General features: G+C 48.1%; 3 protein-coding genes across 6 annotated transcripts in view; 1 reads left to right on the top strand and 2 right to left on the bottom strand.

Annotated features, from left to right (window-relative positions):
- Nucleotides 1-4,163, top strand: part of etv4 (ETS variant transcription factor 4) — a 57,184-nt gene extending 53,021 nt beyond the window's left edge. For 2 of the 3 annotated variants that reach the window (XM_061810501.1, XM_061810504.1), the window contains 5 exons: nucleotides 988-1,056; nucleotides 1,999-2,046; nucleotides 2,250-2,440; nucleotides 3,134-3,235; nucleotides 3,320-4,162. In XM_061810501.1, the coding sequence (XP_061666485.1) occupies nucleotides 988-1,056; nucleotides 1,999-2,046; nucleotides 2,250-2,440; nucleotides 3,134-3,235; nucleotides 3,320-3,550 (641 nt within the window). In that variant the 3' untranslated portion in view covers nucleotides 3,551-4,162. Of the gene's footprint in view, nucleotides 1-987; nucleotides 1,057-1,998; nucleotides 2,047-2,249; nucleotides 2,441-3,133; nucleotides 3,236-3,319 lie in introns of all 3 variants that reach the window. The other variant, XM_061810503.1, reaches the window with a different exon arrangement.
- Nucleotides 2,569-12,792, bottom strand: LOC133495625 (ATP-dependent RNA helicase DHX8-like). The gene is made up of 24 exons (XM_061810495.1): nucleotides 12,638-12,792; nucleotides 12,480-12,565; nucleotides 12,347-12,407; nucleotides 12,164-12,249; nucleotides 11,994-12,085; nucleotides 11,583-11,861; nucleotides 10,141-10,285; nucleotides 9,883-10,074; nucleotides 9,727-9,814; nucleotides 9,555-9,652; nucleotides 8,837-8,984; nucleotides 8,584-8,765; nucleotides 8,307-8,501; nucleotides 8,011-8,196; nucleotides 7,735-7,945; nucleotides 7,485-7,666; nucleotides 7,125-7,265; nucleotides 6,881-7,036; nucleotides 6,678-6,815; nucleotides 6,467-6,595; nucleotides 6,066-6,262; nucleotides 5,531-5,710; nucleotides 4,231-4,486; nucleotides 2,569-3,070 (listed from the first exon to the last, which is right to left on the bottom strand). Exons 1-23 carry the CDS (start codon nucleotides 12,759-12,761, stop codon nucleotides 4,267-4,269), a joined length of 3,516 nt encoding a protein of 1,171 aa, XP_061666479.1. The 5' UTR covers nucleotides 12,762-12,792; the 3' UTR covers nucleotides 2,569-3,070; nucleotides 4,231-4,266.
- Nucleotides 12,793-12,948: 156 nt separating this feature from the next.
- On the bottom strand, nucleotides 12,949-22,357 carry LOC133495624 (ATP-dependent RNA helicase DHX8). 2 transcript variants are annotated; one of them, XM_061810494.1, is made up of 22 exons: nucleotides 22,298-22,357; nucleotides 21,246-21,331; nucleotides 21,082-21,154; nucleotides 20,573-20,658; nucleotides 20,069-20,493; nucleotides 19,565-19,709; nucleotides 19,283-19,489; nucleotides 18,594-18,681; nucleotides 18,394-18,491; nucleotides 18,139-18,286; nucleotides 17,830-18,011; nucleotides 17,537-17,731; nucleotides 17,245-17,430; nucleotides 16,951-17,161; nucleotides 16,689-16,870; nucleotides 15,859-15,999; nucleotides 15,615-15,770; nucleotides 15,398-15,535; nucleotides 15,180-15,308; nucleotides 14,878-15,074; nucleotides 14,600-14,779; nucleotides 12,949-13,683 (listed from the first exon to the last, which is right to left on the bottom strand). In XM_061810494.1, exons 1-22 carry the CDS (start codon nucleotides 22,350-22,352, stop codon nucleotides 13,464-13,466), a joined length of 3,528 nt encoding a protein of 1,175 aa, XP_061666478.1. In that variant the 5' UTR covers nucleotides 22,353-22,357; the 3' UTR covers nucleotides 12,949-13,463. The 2 variants fall into 2 exon arrangements, with proteins under 2 accessions (XP_061666478.1, XP_061666477.1); XM_061810493.1 differs by lacking the exon at nucleotides 22,298-22,357 and adding an exon at nucleotides 21,506-21,705.
- Nucleotides 22,358-22,699: the final 342 nt, after the last annotated feature.

Here is a 22,699-nt window from a genome sequence, read left to right as displayed (position 1 = left end):
CAAATCTTTCTAATCCCGCCTCTTTTTCCTCCCCCCCCTCGTCGCGGTGGAGGAATTTCATTGAGAAAGGAAAGACGAGAGTCCCCCGACGGAGGCCGCGAGGTTTCGCGTTGCACCGGAGGCTTCCGATGAACTCATAATGGAAAAATGAGCGCGGCCGCGGTAACCCGAACCTCTCGCTCGTCGGGCTTTGGGTCGGTGTGGGCGGGACGAGTTTTGCCCTTACGACGAGCACAAACCGACCCCGGAAGGTTACGAAACAAAACAAAAGCGGCAAAGGTGAAATGGAACGTAAAATGTTTGATGAGAAGGTGCAAAGTATTTTTTTATTTTAAACAGTACTTTTTGGGAAGTACACTTTGAATGTACATTGCGCTACATTTTGCAAACTGTGAAAAACATTAAACTACACCTAAAAGGAAAGAGGAAAAAAAAAAAACTCCACACTTTTTAATTGAAAGTAAAATATTGATCGTATATTATTTGTGGGGTAAAAAAAAAAAATACTACTTCCAATTGTGTATTTTGTCTAGAAAAATATGCTTCTCTAAAAAGCTGCTATCAAAATCTGATTGTTCCTTTTTTTTTTTTAATAATCACAACAAATTGACAAATGTTACTTTTGCACTTTTGTAAGTATGTATCAGAGTGTTTGTTTTCTACACAAATATCTGTACATTTAGTCAATAACAGTCATGAAAGAAATTCCTTTCAAATAGCTTTGATACATGAGCATACGAATTTAAAATTAAAATTATTAATGATTGAAAAGTGACAAACGCGAGCGGCAACAAGACGCCGTCAAGCGAGCGTTTCATTCCGCCGCAGTTTTTGTGCTAACTATGTACAAATACACGTGCGAATTATTAAGATTTTGCATCGTGAATATTGCTGCTGAAGTGTTATATGACATTATTTTCACAATTATCTTATGATGCTATCAATCCTGCCTTTTCAATATTTTTTATTTGTAAATTTTTTTCCCAGATGTGCCCGGATGTTCTTCCATGTATCACCACAGTGAGGCCTTCGTGACCCCCCAGCCGGCCCCCGAAGGTAAAATTACACGTTATTATTATTTTTTTTTCCCCTTCAAAGAAATCGAGCACAAGAATCTTTAGAAAGAAAACAAAGCTTTTGTTTCTCGGAATTATTATACAAAAAAAAAAAAAAATAGCTGACTTAGGGACTTTTTAATCGCCAAAAAGGAACCTTTTTTGAGATTTTTTTTTTTTTTTTTACTCGATAAACTGGGAAACTTTTTACCAAGAAAATTTGGATGTGTTGTAGTAAGAAAAAAAAATATTTTAAAACAAAATATAATACATTATTTCTTGGGGGGAGAAAAAAACAAATTGTTAATTTCTTTCAGGTAATAAACACTTTGTACAAAATCCAACTCCCTTAAAACATTATATATATAATCTCCCACAATCATTTTATTCCATAAAAATTAAAAAAAAAAAATTCTAGAAAAATTTTAAAAAATTAGAATTTTCTTTAAATAATACTAAGTACGGGTGGCACAGTTACTCAGCTGGTAAAGCGTTGGCCTCACAGTTCTGAGGACCCGGGTTCGATCTCGTCCCCTTTGTGGAGTTTGCATGCTCTGCCCGTGCCTGCCTGGGTTTCCTCTGGGTGGGCACTCCGGTTTCCTCCCACATCCCAAAAACATGCAACATTCATTGGACACATTAAAAATTGCCCCTAGGTGTGATTGTGAGTGCGATTGGTTGTTTGTCTCAGTGTGCCCTGCGATTGGCTGCCGACCAGTTCAGGGTGTACCCCGCCTCCTGCCCGATGACGGCCGGGATTAGGCTCCAGCACTCCCCGCGACCCTTGTGAGGATGAGCGGCACCTCGACGGTCTTGAGTTGGGAGTTCCTCGTTTGTTTTGAGACCTCGAGAGGTTTTCCTTGATGCTTGAAGAGCTCCCCACGTGAAGCTTTCGCTCTTGTCGTGTGTCGACGCTGACGGAAACGTTGTTGTCGTTGCCCAGGTTACGGCTTTGAGAACGACTCCCGCGTGGTTCCGGAAAAGTTTGAAGGTGAGTAGTCTCGCTCAGGTGCGCGAAGGAAACGCGACACGCCCGATTTGAAGTTCAGCGGCTTTTGTGTCAGCGTGAGAACGAGTCGCGAAGGGCGCGGAGCACCTCACGGCGCCGTTTACACGCGTCTCGCGTTTCCACTCTTATGGTTCTCTTGCATCTTCACACCACTAGAAAATAAGACACAATCGATCGCTCCACAGGCGAAGTCAAGCAGGAAGCGGGCGGCGGCGGCGGCGGGGGGGGCGTGTTCCGAGAGGGGACGCCCTACCAGCGGCGGGGCTCGCTGCAGCTGTGGCAGTTCCTGGTGGCCCTCCTGGACGACCCCGGCAACGCGCACTTCATTGCCTGGACCGGCCGCGGGATGGAGTTCAAGCTCATCGAGCCCGAAGAGGTACGGAACGGCCAAAGTCTGAGCTCACGTTTCCAAAGCGTTGCGCGTTCTCGGTGTAATGCCACGAGCTGCCACCAGGCGGCGCCAAAGCCTCGGCAAATGGGAACGTAAGCATTGGAGTCAAGGAAGTGCAGGCATCCTTGCATAGTGACAGTTTTGCCTACTGCCGTTCTCTTGGCATAATGCTAAACACTTATTTTTCAGATGACTAAATTGACAGCGTTCGAGATTATGGAACGTTTCTTTCGGCTTGTCCCGTCAATGGGATACGAACTCGCGACCCCCGGTTGACCGAGCCAGCGCTCGAACCACCGAGCTTGATGTAGGCACTTTTCAAAAACAGGAATACTTTACATCGTGTCGTTAAAACATACAACAAACTTACTTCTATTAAGTTGTGAGTTTAAAGAATAAAATGGCAATCCAGTTACGTTCTTTGACAAGAAAAGAAAAGTGCAGTGCGTCCCGGTCCTAATTGTCCATTTCGCGAGGCAGACGTCCTGTCGGGCCGCGTCCAAGCGCGCTTCTTGCGTTATGAAGGCATTAAAAATGTACGAGTGCAATTCGAGGCTGCGAGCAAACCAAGGGGAGGCCGCGCCTTCGTCTTCGCCTGGCGTCGAGTGGGCCACGCTGCAAAGAAAAATAAAAACAAGGAGACTGCAGTCGTGACTCCTTTTTGCCAACGTTCTGCAGGTCGCCCGACTGTGGGGGATGCAGAAGAACCGGCCCGCCATGAACTACGACAAGCTGAGTCGCTCTCTGCGCTACTACTACGAGAAGGGAATCATGCAGAAGGTCAAAAACCGAGAAGCTCGCCGAGTCCGACGTTCCCGCCCGATTGCGCTTTTTTGCGAACGGTCCGCGTTTGCCTCTGCGCAGGTGGCGGGCGAGCGCTACGTGTACAAGTTCGTGTGCGAGCCCGAGGCGCTCATCTCGCTGGCGTTCCCCGACAATCAGCGGCCCAGCCTGAAGGCCGAGTTCGAGCGCTACGTCAACGAGGAGGACACGGTGCCGCTGTCCCACCTGGACGAGGGGGGCGCGCCCTACAACGCCGCCGGCGAACACCCCCCCCACGGCGTCCAGCCCTACTCCAAAGGCTACATGTACTAAATCCCCTCGCTTGTACCCTAAAACTACTTCCTACCCCCCCCCCCCCCCCAATTTTGCCTTCCCATTGCACCTATTGCACACGCAGCCCCCACCCTCCCTCTCGCCCCCCTCCCACTCCCCATGTATATACACACACACACACACACACTACAACTACGGTGTTTTTGTTTTTAAATTAATCTCACGAGGGAGTTTTGTTTCGCGGGCCTTCGCGTCCAATCCGAGGCCTCCAAACACGACTTTGGATCAAGAGATTGCTTAATAAATACTCCAACAAATTATCAACGCATTTGTCTCCTGACTGCTTATTAACAAAACAACACTATTTACGTTTGCGCCACGAATGTTTTTAATGGTTTGAAATGAAATTGGATACTTGCAAAACGTCCTATAATTCACATTTAGTATTTTACGATATTTACAATATGAGATATAGTTTGTAGCAAGACTTTTTAATGCATTTGGAAGATATGATTAAAACTTGATAATCCTTTTACAAATGATATTAAAATAGTCTTACTACAAAAGCTCTGTCATATTCAAAAATTATAGCACGACCTTGATGACACGTTTATTATGAATTTTTTTACAACGGCGTCAATCTACCAATTATCTGTTGTTTTATATATATATATATATGACATATGATACATTTAAAAAAAAAAAAAACATCATCTTACCTTACAAGAAAGTGCATCAGAATCTTGAAAATGTCGTCAGCGTCGGCGGAAGGCTCTGGAGATCCGCCAGGCGTTGGGTTCCTCGTAGCGGTTGTAAAGCGGCTCCAGGCGCTGCTGCTTCTTCTGCTTGCTGAGGCGGGTCGGGTCCGACACCTTGAAGAAGGCCGGCGCCAACTCCACCAGCCAGCGCGGGTCGATGGTGGTCACCTCGCGCATGTACTCCTTGGTGGTCAGCACCAGCTCGTGGTACACCAGCCTCGGGAGAACCGCACAGCACCAGCATTACAGACTTGAATTTACATCACAGTTAATGCTGAACTTTAAAAAAAAAAAAAAAAAAAAAAAGGAAAAAAAAAAAAAATATATATATATATATATACACACACAGTGAATACTCTGTTCTCAAACGAAAATTTAGACTTTTTTTTTTGCTTCTGTTTTCAAACGAAAATCTGTACTCGAACGCCCTCGACAAAGATTTCGTTAACACGAGTTACGGGTTAATGTTTTTGTATGTTATGTACTTAAAAAAAAAAAAAAAAGTAAGATACAGTAACGCACTCCCAGCCAAGTCTACTCTACTACTAAAGCATACATTTAAAGCAAAAAATAAATACATTTCTAAAATCATTTTATTACATAAAGTATTGAAACTGCACATGTATTCCTACTATGCAGTTTATTATCAGGGAAAGCTAAAAAAAAAAAAAAAAAAAAAAAAATTTTGGGGGGCTTGGAACGCATTATTTCTTTTTCCATTAATTGCAATGGGAAATATCGATTTGATTTTCGAACAAATCGCTTCTTGAACCGCCTTCTGTAATGGATTGTGTTTGAGAACCGAGGTTGTACTGTAATACATTTTTTGGGGGGGGGGGTAGGCATGAATTTTGTGAATGATATAACAGGCGTGTTTACCCTGCATGAGTTGAGCAAAACAATGTGGGAATGGTTTGAATCAGTTGAGGGGGTAATTATTTTTAATAAATAATTTTTTTTTTTTTTTTTGGGGGGGGAGGGTGTGAATCTTGCGCCTGGTATAACAGGCATCTCTGTTGAGTTGAGCAATTGGGACTCTGGAGGAACGGTTTTAAATCGGTTGAGGAATGTGGAAGCTGCTAACGTGTCCTGAATTGGAATCAGTCACCAAATTCGGAAGAGGGGAAATATAAGATAATATAATAATTGTAACACGGATGGACGCAAAAAGTGAGCATCCCGCAGGATGTCCCGAACCGTTTGGGGGGGGTGTCCCGCGCTGGTTGAATGAGCTCAGAAACGCGTCACATCGCCGACTCACCATTCGGGCTGGCGGTTGAAGAGCGTGCTGGACGGGTGGAGGTAGACCACCTGCTGGTCGATGAGGGTCCGGTAGCCGTCTTGGGGGTGCTTCCGGGCGGCGTTCCGGAAGAAACCGCTGCAGATGGCTTTCTGGACGCGCGCGGTCGACTTGCCGCACGACACCACGTCCAACTTGTGTCTGGGGAACGCGTTCAAACGTGAATCGCCGACGTCGACGAGGAATTCTCTTTTGAAATTGAAACTTCCTCTAGTTTAATAGTTTAGACCTTTAAATACAGAAATTCTACAAATATGTGACCTTGACTATTCATGTACTCGTGTAGTCTTATGTGGAATCGTTAGGGGGAAAAAAAAAATTTAAAAAAAAAAAAAAAAAAAAAAAAAAATCACACTGTGCTGGTTTCTACTCTTTATGAAATGCCCCCCCAAAAAAGCCACAAGGTGGCGCCAAAGCCACAGCAGGACGTATTGTCACAAGTTCGAATTGATTGTGACGATAAAAAAAAAAAAAAAAAAAAAAAAAAAAATCGGACCTGTCCATGATGCTCAGCATCTGCTTGCGGATGTCCTGGGCTCGCTTGAGCGAGCGACCCTGGATGAAGTTCTCGAAGCACCACGGGCCGGAGAACTTGTTGTTCTTCCACGAGTTGAAGACGGCCAGCAGGGTGAGATGGTCGCCCTCGGGCTGGGAGAACTTGGCCTTCCTCTGGTCCGCCTGGACCTGCTTGTCCTGCCGGTGGAAGTCAGGCGCATGTTGTTTGGATACCAAGGCTTATGGACTCTGACACACCGTACACCCTGAACCGGTCGCCAGCCAATCGCAGGGCACAGTCGGACTTACAATCACATCCAGGCGCAATTTAGAGTGGCCAATTAATGACATAATGTAAGTTATGATTTAATTTATGTAAAGAAGGCGCTCGAGTGTGCTCACCTTGGGCCTGTAGAAGACGTTCTGAACGGACAGCATGGACACGATGGTGAGCATCTCCTCGCTGCAGCCCAGATGGACGGACATGATCAGCATCTTGCACAACATGGGCTCCAGGGGGAATTCGGCCATCTGGGCGGGACCGACAGCGCACGTCACCGATCGAAAGAACGTCCGACGGAATCCGAGAAACTTTCTGGAGGCGGACCCTCACCCTGCGGCCCGGTCGGGTGAGCAGCCCCTCGTCGTCCAGCGCCCCGAGAGCGTAAAGCTGCTCCATGGCCGTGATCAGCGTCTCCATGGGGGGCGCGTCCATGAAGTCGAAGGCCAGCAGGTCGTTGATGCCCATGGCCTGGCGGGGGCGGGGGCGACACGTCAAAACGCGAGGTCCGGTATTGACGCGGGTGACGCGCGTACCTTGAGCGAGAGCACCGTGCTGGCCAAGTTGGTCCTCTGGATCTCCGGCACGTTGGTGGTCAACATCTCGTCCCTGTACGCCCGCTCCGTGTACAGCCGGTAACATTTGCCGGGACCCGTCCTGCCGGCCCGGCCCGCCCTCTGCTTGGCTTGAGCCTGCCGGAGTCGGGAAGAACACGGCCACGTTTTTAAACACGCGCGTTCCAGTTGACGGCGCGCAGAACGGCGGAAGGTCGGAGGTTACCTGCGAGATGGGCGTCACCACCAGCTGGTCGATGCCCGACTTGGAGTTGTACACGATCTGCTTAACGAAGCCGGGGTCCACCACGTAGTAGATGCCGTCGATGGTCAGCGACGTCTCGGCGATGTTTGTCGCGATGACGACCTGCCGACGGGTATCAGAAAACACGTTTTTTTTTCGCCTCCCGATTGAAAGCAGATCACCACGATCCGACAGTAGTTGCTGGGAGACGCAACAAGAACCACTTTTGTTGACATAAAACCACTCAACTCACTGCAACACAGTTCTTTGGTACCAAGATGAAACAGAACAATGAATAACATTTTTGACAGCACGTGACTTGGCGAGCGCCGCGCGGTCTACCTTCCTGCTGCCGAGCGGCGCGGGGTCAAAGATCCGGGTCTGCATCTCGCTGGGCAGAGCGGAGTAAACCGGAAGGATGATGAGCTGGGGCACGTCGGGGCCGAGCATCCTCATGCGCTCGAAGAGGATCTCGCAGGCCGTGTCGATCTCCTCCTGGCCCGTCAGGAACACCAGAACGTCGCCTGGGGAAGGAGACGCGCGTTGTGGAAAAAAACTCCATTTTGAAGTTGCCGTCACGCCGGGAACGTACCGGGAGGCTCGGTCAGGTGGATCTGCATGACGGTGATGAGGCTGGCGTCCAGGTAGTCCGTCTCGGGTTCCCTGGCGTAGAGGACCTCCACCGGGAAGGTCCTGCCCGGGATGGTGAAGATGGGCGCCTCGAAGAAGTACTGCGAGAACTTGACGGCGTCCAGCGTGGCCGACGACACGATCAGCTTCAGGTCTTTGCGCTTCTGCACCGTCTACGGGGCGAGAGGAGGCGCCGGGAGTTTTTCGACGGGAGCCGACGGGCCGCGGCGCCGCTCACCTTCTTGAGCAGACCGAAGAGCACGTCGGTGTGGATGGTCCTCTCGTGGGCCTCGTCCAGCATGACGAGGGAGTACTGGCCCATGTCGGGGTCGATCAGGCACTCGCGCTGCAGCATCCCGTGCGTCATGTACTTGATCAGCGTCTCGGTGCTGGTGCAGTCCTCGAAACGGATCGTGTAGCCCACCTCCAAAAGACAAAACCTTTCAGCCGCATTTCAAAGCGCTTATGCAGCGAAATCCAGCAGTAAACCCAGTAAACCGCTGCCCCCTGCCGGCCCCTCGGGTCAGAACTCACCTCCTGGCCCAGCCGACACCCGAACTCCTCCGAGACCCTCTTGGCGACCGACATGGCGGCCACGCGGCGAGGCTGCGTGCAGCCGATCTTCCCGCGCGCCGTGTATCCCGCCTCGGCCAGGTACTGCGTGATCTGCGTGGTCTTGCCGGAGCCGGTCTCGCCCACCACGATCAGGATCTGGTTGTCGTGGACGGCCTGCGCCAAGGGAAGGAAATCAAATGAGCGAGGCGGACGCTCGATTCCAGTTCTACCGGTCGGCGCCAGCGGCGCTCCGGACCTGAACCAGCTGCTCCTTAAGCTTGAAGATGGGAAGATTCTCCCTCTGCTGCACGATGGACAGCTCCGTTTTCTTGCCGTACGACACCTGGTTCCCCCCGAAGGCGTACCGCTTCCACTCGGGCACGTCGGGGGGCGGGGCGCCGACGCCGCGCATATTGGCGGCGATCTGCCGGCCGTCGTCTACGGCGGGGAGCGGAAGAATGAGCCCGGGGTCGCCGTCGCTTCCTGAGCGAGATCGCCGCCGCGCTTACAGTCGGGCATGGGGTCGATCCAGTTCTTGTGCAGGCCGGTCGGGATGCGGTCCATCTCGTCCGCGCGGGCCGCCTGCTTGAGCTCGCGGCGCTCTTTGGCCAGGGCGCTCTGCATCATGGCCGCCTGCGACAGCGACCCGTCGGGATTCTGCACGAAGAGAGAAAAAAAAAATAATAATAATAATAATGGACAATCAGTGGACACGCGTCCGAGCGAGCCCGTTTGAAAAGATTCTGCCTTTAAAAAAAAATAATAATAATCAACCCGTTCCAGAACCTCTGACAAAAACAGAATCGTCCAAAAAACAAAAGGATATGTACCAAAAATGAAAATCGATAAATGAACATTTTACTCCTTTATCGATTAATCGTATGCCTATTATTCATTCATTATTCATTAATTATTATTATTATTATTATATTTAAAAAAAAAAACATTTTTTATTATAATGTTCATTTGCGTTCATGCTTGTAAATCGATGATCAAAAAGGTTGCTGATTAATTGATGATCGAACGTACGGCGTGGCTGGTGTTGGACGCTTGATTCCAGTAAAACGAGCGTCCGAGTCCCGTGAGCCGCTGGACGACTTCGGTCCGGATCGCTTTCAAGTGCAGACTTGCAAAAACCGCACCGAAACTCGTGGAAAGCGGCGGAATGGGGAAAAAAAAAAAAAACCACCAACCAGGTAAAGTCCCAATGAAAGCGGATCAGCATACCTTGACGATCTTGACGGGACTCATGTTTGTGCTCCAGCGGGTCTGCCCCCGCAGGAAGGGCGGCTCCTCTTCCACCAGGTCGATCTCCACGTCCACGTCTGGTCACATGACCGCCGCGTTAGCGCACGCTCCGGCCACGACGCAAAAACGAAAAAGTCTCAAACCCGCTCACCCTCTTCGTCGTCGAAGATGGGCAGGATCCCCGTTCCCTCGTCGAACTCCGGGTACTCCTCCTTCGGGAGCACGTCGGCGGCGATCATCTGGACGAGGAAGCGACGAGCGTTGAGGGTCGCGGTCGGCGCTTTACGGCCCGGCGATGACCGCTGACCTGTTTGATCTCCCACTTCTCCAGGTCGGTGATCTTGGCCATCCTCTTTTGCCCGCTCGGGTTCTCCTCGCTCTCCACCACGCAGACCTCCACGGGAAAGTCGGGATTCCGCATGGCGTCGTCTCGGGCGCCCGCGCCGAGGTTCCTCCTGCGGCTCGGGTTCAGGTCCTCCCCGGTGTCCTGATCCACATCCTGTCACACCGTTTGCCTCTTTGTGACAAGTTCTTCTGCATCTCCTCGTCATCCTCCCGGACTGACCTTCATGCTGAGGCTGGCCTTTGTTCCGGTCAAGGACAGCACTTTGACCTTGACCTTTTGCCCCCTGCCGACCACAGACGACACGTCGGCTATTCGGCCTTCCTTGCGCAGCTCCGACACGTGCACCAGGCCCTCCCAGCGCTTCCTGCGTAAAACGAGCTTCTTTGTAAACAAATACCAAAAGCGTTCTCAGACACGTGATTTGACTGAATGGAAGGGAAAAAAAAAAAAAAAAAAAACTAAAAAATACGGGGGGGGGGGTGTCAGGGGGCTGCAAGCAGGATCACCAATTTTAACGTGCAAGTTTTATAAATTGTATTATCAATGAAATATATTGAATACATCTATAAATAAATGCTATTCTGTTTTCAAAATGTACACAATATGATAGTTCATTACTCATTAGGTGCATAGGGTTCTCAAAATATATTAAAAAAACTACAAATTAAAATACAAACTCAACTAAGTAAACTACTAAATTGAATTATGAATGAAATATATCTAGTACATCCATAAATAAATGTGATTGTTTTCAAAATGTACACAATATGATCGTTCATTATTTCGGTGCACAGGGTTAGAAAAATATGTTAAAAAAACTACAAATTAAAATAAAAATTAAACTAAGTAAACTACTAAATTGAATTCAGATTGGCGTCATGGCATCCAAGCGCGCTTTTATAGCGTGTATATCGTATCCATTCAAAAACGTTTTAATTTCTTGTTTTGGTCAATGATTGAAACGCGCGAATTTGTCAACAATTATTAACGTCAAGTACATAAAACAGACGTTTTTCTTGTTTTGTAAATGAATTGAATTTGCCAACAATTATTAATGTCAAGTAAGTAATAGACATTTTCAGAGTGGCAACTTCCTTCTTTCCAACTGTATCGACGTCCATCGTTCCATCAGAATTTATTTTTGACGTATTTATCAATTTCTTTCAGTCGCGACGCATCTTTCCTCTTGAGCGCCGCCATCGTGTTGACTTGAAAATGGCCCCGTGAACCGCCTCGTAACAACAAGCGTTTTCATTGGTCAGGAGGAAGACATTCGACCAATCAACAGACGTGTATCTAATCTTCCACCTCGCTTGCAAAAGTCAGACCGGAATATGAACGAGTGTGGATTCTGGCACGGGTTACGATCGGAATATTGCAGAAAAACAGAGAATATATATATTTTTTTCCAATGCAATTTAAAAAAGACGGAATTCCACCTATAAATGAAAAAAAAAAAAAAAAAATCCCGTCTGCTTTCTTCAAAGGCTGGAAACTAGCACCTTGAAATAAAATTTTTCTCTCCCACCGGGATTTGATTTATTGCACCGATTTTGGAGAAAAAAAACTACATGGAAATAATTCCAATTCATTTGCTTGGCAAACCTTGCTCAGTCTTACCTACTTTAAAAAAATAATAATAAAACCCCCAAAATACGTACCTGAGGCCTTCCAGCTGCACAAAGCATCCAAACTGCATGACGCTGGACACTTTCCCGCAGTAGATGTCGCCCACCGCGGGAACGTCGGCCAGAGGCCGCTCGACGACTCCCTCCTGGGTGGCGTCCCCGGGGGGGCCGGGCGGCCGGTCGCTCCAGCGGGAGGGCCGTTTCCGTCGACGCTTGCCGGTCGCTCCGCCATCGCGCTCTCTCGAACCGGAGCGACGACGCTTCCGAGCGCTATCTCCATCTGCGCCGCCACCGTGCAACGTTGTGCTTGTCCTGAGAGTGATGACATATGGCTGTTGTAATTGTTTGATATCATCTCTCAATGTGACGGATTTTCACCTATTGACTAGATTGCGCATCTAAAAGTGTCCAATTAACGTTTTGTTGTGAAGGAATCAAACTCACTTGTGTGCACAGTGAGGCATGAGCATTTCCAGCTCCTTCATGGCGGCTGCCGCAACTTGCTCGTCATTTTTGCTGACGTGACGTGAGTTAATCTGGTATTTTATTGAAGATATTTTAGACACAAAAGAGGAAATTGTTGGGAGATAACATTTCGAGGGGAAGCGCCGTACCATCCACACGGGATCATCTGGTTTACATAAAGCTGGATATTTCTCTTTCAGCTTGTCTTGTTCACTTTTGGGTTGGTGTTCATGTTCTGTAGTGAACCACAGGGGAAATAAACCACACATTTGACATTTGTAGGAATGTTCATTTAAAAAAAAAAAAATGGAACAAAATATGAAAATGTCTACCTTGACGAGCGGACGCTTGCATGGTTTTGATAAGTCTAAATAAATTAGCAGTGAGCGTTTCCTGAAAAACAACACCAACATGAAAGGAAATGTCGCTGTCGGAGAATTTAAAAAACAACAACATGATACTTACTGTGAAATCTGCACCATTTTGTGTCAAGGAAGCTTTAAAGGCCTCCAATGTCGGATGTCTATCTGCCAAGCTGATGATGAATTCACCTGGCGAAAAAATAAAATCACGTTAAAACTAACTTGCTGATAATTTATCAGGCTAAAGACCATACGACTCACCAAGATCCTTTTCACTTATTCCGAGATGGTTTTCCAACTCGGTACAGACTTTGGATACCAAAGATAAATACTCCAAACGTTTGATTCCGTCCAGTGCCGCCATGTTGGCTTTCCAAATTGGCATAGAGGACGGAAGTGATTCTTCTTCTATGCTCAATTGAAACCCAACCAACTCACGTTATGCTGCCCTCTGTCGGGAAGCTGTGGAATAAGCGTAAATCGGGCCGAACGTATCCGTAAAATTTCGCAAACATCTAAATAAAAAAAAAAAACACTTGTAGGTAGTTCACGAGGGAATCACCAAACTTAACTCAGATTTACAAAAAGTGTTTATTAAATTTTAAAAATGTTTACACTGTACACTGTTGCATGTTTGCTTGCAACTTGATATGCATTTTGTGAATCTTCGCTTCAGCGCTTAGCTCAAGGACCCTTGGACACGGCCACATCGGAGGAGAATCGAACCTTTGGGTTGGAAGTGGACCACTCGCCCAACCGAGCCATCCTGCCCCGCCCTTTGTATTTTTGCTTTAAAACAGTCACCACCACTTCACATAAGACCAAAAACGTTTTGAAACATTGACAAGCAAGTGCTGTATAACAAATTGCTATTCACAGATGAGGGGAAGAAAACAACAACAAAAGATTCCTTACTTCCAGATTGTATCCATGTTCATTTTTACACCTGACAAATAAATATGCATTGTCTCTGACTTTACATGAAGAGAAAAAAAAAAAAACAGATTTAAGTAATGTCATTGTTTTTTTGTTTTAAACAAAAACTAATATCAAATCTAAATGTGAAGTCCAAACGAGATCAGATTTGTTAGCGTCGGCGGAAGGCTCTGGAGATCCGCCAGGCGTTGGGTTCCTCGTAGCGGTTGTAAAGCGGCTCCAGGCGCTGCTGCTTCTTCTGCTTGCTGAGGCGGGTCGGGTCCGACACCTTGAAGAAGGCCGGCGCGAACTCCACCAGCCAGCGCGGGTCGATGGTGGTCACCTCGCGCATGTACTCCTTGGTGGTCAGGACCAGCTCGTGGTACACCACCCTGACGACGACGACGACGAGAGACAGAGAGAAGTTCACGTTTCAGGAACACCAAATCGGAACAATATCGTCTCAAATCATGGCAAAATGTCGAAGAAGAAGAAGAAGAAAAAAGTGATATTTCTCAGTTGGAAAAAATATATATCTTCATATATACAGTGATGCCTCTTTTCTCGACCACAATCTGTTCAAGAAGGGTTTGTTCGAAAACCGAATCGATGTTTCCCATTACAATGAATGGAAAAAGAAATAATGTGTTCCAAGCCTTAAAAAAAAAAAAAAAAATGACTTTTTAAAGCATTTTTTTTTTAGCTTTTCCTGATAATAAAATGCATAGTAGAAATACATGTATAGTTTAAATACTTTATCTAATAAAATATATTCATTTTTTTAGTTAAAATATATGCTTTAGTAGTAGAGTACGCTGGGCTGGGAGCGCATTGCCGTATCTGTAGCGACTCGGCCCCCAGCCTTGTAAACTTTTTTTTTTAACAAAAGTGCACAATAACTTTAAACAAGCAAGTTGTCTTCTTTGGAACTATGATTGGGGATTAATACGGGAGTTCTCCATAAGAAAAACAACAGTCACCACCGGGACACCGCTGTGTAGAGAGGCTGCGTTTTACAGAAGAACAAAAGTGCGTTGTGTCATTTCCATTTTTTTTTTCCCTCGAGGGTATTTGAATCAACAATATCAAAACGCGTCATGAGTGGGTCAGCTGCTTGCGGCACACGCGTTATATTATTTCCGGGTTTTTTTCGGGGGCGTTCGAGTACCGATTTGTGTTGGAAAATAGTAGGAAGGGGGGGGGGGGGGAAGAGACAAAAAAAAAACCTAAAAATTTTCGTTCGAAAACCGAGGCCTTACTGTATGTGAATTCTATATATTCACTCAGTCATAGAATCCCGGTTCTCACCATTCGGGCTGGCGATTGAACAAAGCGCTGGATGGGTGGATGTAGACCACCTGCTGGTCTATGAGGGTCCTGTAGCCCTCCTGGGGGTCCTTCTTGGCTGCGTTCCGGAAGAAACCGCTGCAGATTGCCTTCTGAACCCGCACGGTCGCTTTGCCGCAGGACACCACATCCAACTTGTGTCTGAGAAGGGAAAGAGGGGAAATTGATTCAAATCAGATTCAAATTCTTCAGGCTGGAAGAAGCAAGTGTTTTTTTTTTTTTGTGTGTAACCATCGTACCGGTCCATGATGCCCAACATCTGCTTGCGGATGTCCTGGGCTCTCCTGAGCGAACGAGCCTGGATGAAGTTCTCGTAGCACCACGGGTTGGAGAACTTGTTGTTCTTCCACGAGTTGTAGACGGCCAGCAGGGTGAGATGGTCGCCCTCGGGCTGGTGGAACTTGGCCTTCTTCTGGTCCGCCAAGGCCTGCTTGTCCTGTTGCACAAACGCAAAAAAAAAAAAAAAAAAAAAAAAAAAGGTTCAGCAAAAACTCCTGGAAGAAGAAAACCACAGTGGAGGAGGTGCTTTGGCGGTGCTCACCTTGGGCCTGTAGAAGACGTTCTGGACGGACAGCATGGACACGATGGTGAGCATCTCCTCGCTGCAGCCCAGATGCACGGACATGATCAGCATCTTGCACAACATGGGCTCCAGGGGGAATTCGGCCATCTGGGCGGGACCGACAGCGCACGGATCATCATCACGGATCAAAACTTCAAAAAGAAGCGCAAGAGACATTTCTGGGGGCGGAATCTCACCCTTCGGCCCAGACGCGTGAGCAGCCCCTCGTCGTCCAGCGCCCCCAAAGTGTAGAGCTGCTCCATGGCCGTGATCAGCGTCTCCATGGGGGGCGCGTCCATGAAGTCGAAGGACAGCAGGTCGTTGATGCCCATGGCCTGGCGTGGGGAAGCGCAGAGGCGTCAAAACGCGAGGCCCGGAATCGACGTGGCGTCGCGGTGCGGGTGACGCGCGTACCTTGAGCGAGAGCACCGTGCTGGCCAAGTTGGTCCTCTGGATCTCCGGCACGTTGGTGGTCAACATCTCGTCCCTGTACGCCCGCTCCGTGTACAGCCGGTAACATTTGCCGGGACCCGTCCTGCCGGCCCGGCCCGCCCTCTGCTTGGCTTGAGCCTGCCGGAGTCGGGAAGAACACGGCCACGTTTTTAAACACGCGCGTTCCAGTTGACGGCGCGCAGAACGGCGGAAGGTCGGAGGTTACCTGCGAGATGGGCGTCACCACCAGCTGGTCGATGCCCGTCTTGGAATTGTAGACTTTCTGTTTGACGAAGCCGGGGTCCACCACGTAGTAGATGCCGTCGATGGTCAGCGACGTCTCGGCGATGTTTGTTGCTATGACAACCTGACAGGAAGCCAGACACGAGAAGTCAACGGTGCGCAATATTAAAGGGGAATTCCGGTGGTTTGCATTAGCAATGTATTTCCTAGGTCTTGTCATATGTACTCTATTTGGACAATATTAATGATAATGTGAGGCCGTTAGCCGAGCTTCGGCCGATCAACCGATACCGCTATTTCTTCATCAGATGAGGATAAATCAGAGAAATCAGCGCTGAGCATAAATGGTGTCCCATGTAAATTGAGCGTTGGAACCAGCATGTAACTTGTCACATCTGTCCACGTAGGTCACGTGACTCGCGAAAACGGCAGCACCCCTGAAAAGTCGTTATTGTCGATAAAAATCTTCTCAAAACACTACTAAATGAGAGGATTTAACATCACATTGTCAAAATAGAGTACATATCACATGACCTGTTGGATACATTGTTAATGTAAACCACCAGCATCCCCCTTTAAATACTTTATACAGTTTTTTTTTTAAATCCTGCCTATACAAAGGAATGTGGATGACTCCAATTCACCAATCAAGCAGAGCCAGACAGTCACATGACCACTAGTACTGCAGTCATTATTTGAAGGACTGCAGTTCTTCAGAAAGTAACGACCCTCTCAAGTACGCACATTTTTTGATGAAGTTGTACCGATTGACGTGGTCACTGTAGAGTATGTGACTTGTTTTTTTAAACGTACTTTTCTGCTGCCCGGTGGCGCGGGGTCAAAGATCCGGGTCTGCATCTCGCTGGGCAGCGCCGAATAAACCGGCAGAATGATGAGCTCCGGAACGTCGGGCCCGAGCGACTTCATGCGCTCGTAGAGGATTTCACAGGCGGTGTCGATCTCCTCCTGCCCGGTCAGGAACACCAGGATGTCACCTGTGGGTGAGGGGGGGTAGATGGCGTGAGCTCGATGTTCTCAAATCAGGGGACGAGAAAAATCGAGCACGTTTACGTACCGGGGGGCTCGGTCAGGTGGATCTGCATGACGGTGATGAGGCTGGCGTCCAGGTAGTCGGTCTCGGGCTCTTTGGTGTAGAGAACCTCCACCGGGTACGTTCTGCCGGGGATGGTGAAGATGGGCGCCTCATAGAAGTACTGCGAGAACTTGACGGCGTCCAGCGTGGCCGACGTCACGATCAGTTTCATGTCCGTGCGCTTTTGCACTGTCTGCCGGCGGCAGAAATGTTTGTTTGTACAGGGTTATAATAACGGCGTGCGGTTTACACAATTGTCGCATTGGCGTCGCCCACCTTCTTGAGCAGACCGAAGAGAACGTCGGTGTGGATGGTCCTCTCGTGGGCCTCGTCCAGCATGATGATGGCGTACTGGCCCAGCTCCGAGTCGATCAGACACTCCCTGAGCAGCATGCCGTCCGTCATGTACTTGATTACCGTCTCGGGGCTCGTGCAGTCCTCAAAACGGATGGTGTAGCCCACCTACATTTGGAAAAAGGATACCAAAACAGGAAGTGGAATTACAATTCCGGGAACGGGGAAGAATGTGCGATGTCGCGGTGAAAAGCTCCGGAGGGTTTCCACGCACCTCCTGTCCGAGACAGCACCCGTACTCCTCCGAGACCCTCTTGGCGACCGACATGGCGGCCACGCGGCGGGGCTGCGTGCAGCCGATCTTCCCGCGGGTAGTGTAGCCCGCCTCCGCCAGGTACTGCGTGATCTGCGTGGTCTTCCCGGAGCCCGTCTCGCCGATCACGATCAAAATCTGGTTGTCGTGGACGGCCTGCGGCGAGAAGACAGACGACGAACTGGAGGTCGGCAAGCGAGGGGGGAAATTGAACTTCGGGGGCGGGCGGGGGAATACATGACTAGAAACGGAACCTGTATAAGTTGCTCCTTCAGCTTGTAGATGGGCAAACTCTCCCTCTGCTCCAGGATGGACAGCTGCGTCTTCTTTCCATACGACGCCTTGTTGCCGCCAAACGCGTGCTTCTTCCATTCGGGGATGTCGTTGGGCATCATGCCGATGCCGCGCATGTTGGCGGCGATCTGCCTGCCGTCAACTGGAATGCGACAGATTGAGAGCACTTGAGAAAATGGGAAGAAACCCCATTTCCTAATCCTCAGCCTCACAGGAAATGGCTCCCATAAAAAAAAATATATATATATATATTGCACATATGCACTTACCGTCGGGCAGCGGGTCGACCCAGTGTTTGTTAAGCCCCATGGGGATGGAGTCCATCTCCGCCTCGCGGGCCGCCTGCTTTAACTCCCTCCGCTCTTTGGCCAGCGCGCTCTGCATCATGGCCGCCTGGGACAGGGAACCGTCTGGATTCTGAAGGCACACGAGGGAGGGGTCCTTATTGCATATGCACGCTCATCATGGGATACATAATTCGGAGTAGAGATGAATCAGGGATGTAAATGTGACGTGCGGCACACCTTGACGATCTTTACGGGGCTCATGTCCATGCTCTGTTTGGTGTGTCCTCTCAGGAACGGCGGCTCCTCTTCCACCAGCTCGATTTCCAAGTCTTCATCTGCGAAACCACGACAACAAAAACAAAAAAGGATCAGAGTCCAACGTATTTTTACGGTGAAGGTTTCTGACTGGAGACTGAGAGTCTGTGAGTCTTCCTTACCTTCTTCGTCGTCAACTTTGGGAAGAATCCCTGTCTCGTCGTCAAAATCGGGAAATTCTTCTTTGGATAAAACGTTGGCTGCGATCATCTGAGGGCATAATAAACCTTTATTAGAGTCAACAGCAGGAAATTTGGCCAAAAAAAAAAGACTGTAAACCAGGGGTGCCAAGACTTTTTACCCCAAGATCTACTTTTCAAGCAGCCAGTCACTCGCGAGCTACCGTGATGCTGGATCAGGCTGTGCCAAGCTGGAATTTTAACATTACACACCATCTCATCCTGCACTTTCTACTTTGGCTTGAGACCAGACCTTTCCCACTCGGAAAAGAGAAACTCTCATACAGTTGAAACACTTTTTCTCCGATTATTCACATACTCCGACAGTCATTGCATCTCTAAACAACAGCATTTATTTCTTAACTTTCTCAATTACAATCGAAAGTAAACATAAGCAGCGTGTCTAGCTCATCTTTGCTCTACGTTGCCCAGACTGTGTTGCTCACAAAAGCAGCAATGGTTGACGCTGTCATTATAAAACACATTTGATGGGAGGGGAGATCGACGCATTGAGCACCCCGGCTGTAAACCCCCACAGATTTGCAAATATGCCACATACACGCACTTCCTATGCAGTTTTTCTCAATCATATCATCTCAATTGCGATTCCGCCTGAGCGTCTTTCCACCAACCTGTTTGATCTCCCATTTCTCAGGATCGGAGATCTTGGTGAGCCTCTTCCTCTCCAGCGTGTCGTCCTGCTCCAGCTCTCGGGCGGGCCCCAGGTTGAGGTTGGTGGGCCCGTCGGGGTTCCTCATGTTCACCTCCTCGCTGCCATCGGGGCCCACATTCCTTCTCCTGTTGGGGTTCAGGTCCTCGCCCGTCTCCTGATCCACATCCTGAGAAACCAGACAGGCGTGAGCGTGACGCGACGCAAAGGCCTTCCCGCTTGCCGCCAACGTTGCCGCGCTCACTTTCATGCTGAGGCTGGTTTTGGAGCCCGTGAAGGACAAGACTTTGATCTTGACCCTTTGCCCTTTGCTGACCACGTCAGCCACGTTGGCCACTCGGCCTTCCCGCCGCAGCTCGGAAATGTGCACCAGGCCTTCCCATCGTTTCCTGCGGGACATGAACGACAAAAACGTGATTTACAATGCTCTTTACATCAGAGAAATGCTCAACAAGACCTACTATTTTTATTTTTTTTTTATATTAAATCAAATGAACTTATGTCTGTTAATTTTATTCATCTTGTCACGTTTTGCTTGGCTTCCGGTGTGTGTAGCTGTTGGCTTTCTATTTGGGTCCAACCAGATTTCAGCTTCCATGTGTTGCCATGTCAGTCTGATTCCGAATCAGCAGGTGAATATTCTGGACTGTTGCTTGTAATTTTGTATTTGATCTATTATTGTTGATTCCTACAATTACGATACGTGAATGGTGGTATTAAGATGTGGATGACATCAGGAAGCACACACCTGAGCCCCTCCAGTTGGACAAAGCACCCAAACTGCATGATGCTGGTGACTTTCCCGTTGTAGATGTCGCCCACGGACGGCTCCTCTGGAGGCGGGCGGTCCACGTGCTTGTCCTTCCAGTCTTGGTCCCTGCGGGGGCTCGGCGAGCGCTCGCCCCAACGGGACGATCGCTCTCGCCTCCGGGAGCGCTCGCGGTCTCTGTGGCGGTCGCGGTCCCTGGAGCGAGAGCGGGAGTGACGGCGCCTCCTGCGGTCCCTGTCCCGAGTCCTGTGCCGGTCCCGGCTCCTGCTCCGACTGCGGCGTCTGCTCTTCTCCGAGCGGCCCTTGTCGCTTTTGGAATCGGTGCCGCTCACGCTGGGCATGAACATCTCCAGCTCCTTCATGGCGTCAGAAGCCACCTTCACGTCCTCTTCGTCAAGGACTTTCTGAGGAAGAGACCAGAACTCATCACCTCGTTTGGCAGGTCACGTGATCACTGAACGTTTTGTGTTCTCAAGCTCATACCGTCGGTGCTTCGTTTGGTCTGCAGAGCGCAGGGAAAAGCTCCTTCAGCCTGTCCTTCTCCGACTTTGGCTTCTGAACTTCAGAGCCTGAGATGAAGACATAGTGATTAAAACTTTCATGTTTTTCGTACTAGTGTCACCTCGGAAAGCAACGTTCGTGGGCTGTTCAGGAGACAAGGCTCCGTGACGGCAGAAAATCAAAACATTGCTACTTTAAGCTCCATAATAAGTCAGAATTTTAGTAGGAATGTCACAAAAATGTTCCCTACAGCTGTCAAAATGCTAAATCTGGTTGAAAAGGTTTAACAACCTGAGAACAACGCACACAAAACTGTGAAAATTGTATGACAGGTTCCGGGGAAAATTGTTTTTTTATGCCTTGGCTCTTTCCGGAAATTTCAACAACACCGCAATCGCCTCCTATTGTTTAAACAAAAAAGTGATAATGATTCTGTTCATATCTGCTTTTTAGCAAAAATTGAAACGTGTCATTTTTTTTAAGGACTTTACCTTTCCTGATAGATGACTTAGACGGGGGTCTCATGGTCTGAATGAGCCTGAGCAGGTTGCCGATGAGCGAGTCCTGCAATGAAAACACCACCGTGAGTTTCAAACGTGTATATAATCAACCCTACAAACAAAATCTTGAATCATCTCGGAAGAAATTAGCTTACTGTAAACTCAGCTCCATTTTCTAGCAGGAGAGCTTTGAATCCGTCAAAGGTGGGTTCTTTTTCCGCCAGACTAATGACGAACTCAGCTGAAAACCAAGAAAACAAACACAATTATACAAATATCGTAAGAAACCCGGACGGGAATGCAACAAAGGGCGCAACATAAGAAATACAACACAAGTAACCGTTAGCTCGAGCTACGTTAGCTTTAGCTAGCTAAATAGTTTTGGTCGCTTTGGTACGAGGTCGGGTGGTCAAACCTAAATCTTTGTCGCTTATTCCAAGATGGTTATCCAGCTCCGTGCACACTTTGGACACCAAAGATAAAAATTCGAGCTGGGAGAGCTCGTCGGGGTCCGCCATTCTCGCTCACGTCTCGTCTTCACGGCTAGCAGAAAAAAAACTAACTAACCATCCGAGCTCGCGACGCGTTTTGCTTCCGCTTCCGGCCTGGGAGGAAATACACGGTCGCGCTAGTTCCTGTTGGCAAACGGATACGACGGTTGCGTCCACAAGATGGCGTTATCGCCATCTCTATAAACTAATAAACATTTGAAAGAAAATATATGAATAGGTTTGCGTTTTTTAACTGCGAATTTTAAGTAGTTTTGTCTCTAAGCGAAATGTTTAAAGGAATAGTCCTTTCAGCCGCGTGATTATGTTTGTTTACTGTGATGTTATCGTAACCAAAGGTGCTTGATGCACTTGTGCTTTTATGAGGAAATAAAGAAAGTATTCACATGTGAAACTCAAAGTTGTTCTTGGATTGAGCGATATTACTTCTCGTGTATAGCAAGATCATACATTATGGAAAATCGGCTTTAATGTTGATCTAGAAATATGTTTCCTTTGGGTCTGCCGCCCATCGACCGTGAAATTAAACAACGTCGTAGTTTAGTTATCTTCCAAATTTCGACGTTTCATTTTGCGATTTCACAAGTAACTGCCAAGTAAATAAGATTCAAAGCGAATATGGCACATTGCGTATTTAAAACAATCGCACGACTGAGACGGGCTAACGTAGCATGATTCAGCGCCACGGCGATGCATACTGTATTTGAAAGCAGACGCTGCAGCAACACATGTCGACAGACAATCCAGCGACATACAGTTTTCTTTATGCTAGGCGTTCACTGAGTCATTTAGAGTAGTTCTTCTTCATTTGTCCTCTTAACGGGGAAATGATACTGCTCCCCGGTGGCCAACTCAAACCCCAAAATGAGAAGATATGAATTATGATGCATTATGTTTTACGTTATTAGAGTGCTATTTTCTTATTTGTGGTTTATGAGCGTGCTAACAGAACAAATTAAGCGATCTCAAAGCACATGTGTATTTTATATTTATTGTGGACGGGATGGAAATATGTCAGTACTTGACATGTTTTCTATTTGTCATGACAATTTAACCAGAGTCGCAAGCACAAGTACGTCTGTGCTTTCCTTAGTTCTGGC

The sequence above is a fragment of the Syngnathoides biaculeatus genome, chromosome 22 (genome assembly GCF_019802595.1).
Source record: "Syngnathoides biaculeatus isolate LvHL_M chromosome 22, ASM1980259v1, whole genome shotgun sequence".
NCBI classification, from domain to species: domain Eukaryota; kingdom Metazoa; phylum Chordata; class Actinopteri; order Syngnathiformes; family Syngnathidae; genus Syngnathoides; species Syngnathoides biaculeatus.
Note: the sequence above shows the minus strand (reverse complement) of the source record. Positions and strands in the feature narration are given on the sequence as shown.

What these genes read in the sequence shown, in the direction of transcription:
- LOC133495625 (XM_061810495.1), bottom strand. Translation starts at nt 12,761, where the DNA reads ATGCCAATTTGGAAAGCCAACATGGCGGCACTGGACGGAATCAAACGT. An exon ending in CGCCGCTCGGCAGCAGGAAG is followed by an intron (nt 7,266 to 7,484) that starts GTAGACCGCGCG and finishes ACCCGTCGGCAG; the next exon opens with GTCGTCATCGCGACAAACAT. An exon ending in GCACGGTGCTCTCGCTCAAG is followed by an intron (nt 6,816 to 6,880) that starts GTACGCGCGTCA and finishes CGCCCCCGCCAG; the next exon opens with GCCATGGGCATCAACGACCT.
- LOC133495624 (XM_061810493.1), bottom strand. Translation starts at nt 21,608, where the DNA reads ATGGCGGACCCCGACGAGCTCTCCCAGCTCGAATTTTTATCTTTGGTG. An exon ending in GGTGCTGTCTCGGACAGGAG is followed by an intron (nt 17,431 to 17,536) that starts GTGCGTGGAAAC and finishes TTCCAAATGTAG; the next exon opens with GTGGGCTACACCATCCGTTT. An exon ending in ATGTTGGGCATCATGGACCG is followed by an intron (nt 14,780 to 14,877) that starts GTACGATGGTTA and finishes TTCCCTTCTCAG; the next exon opens with ACACAAGTTGGATGTGGTGT.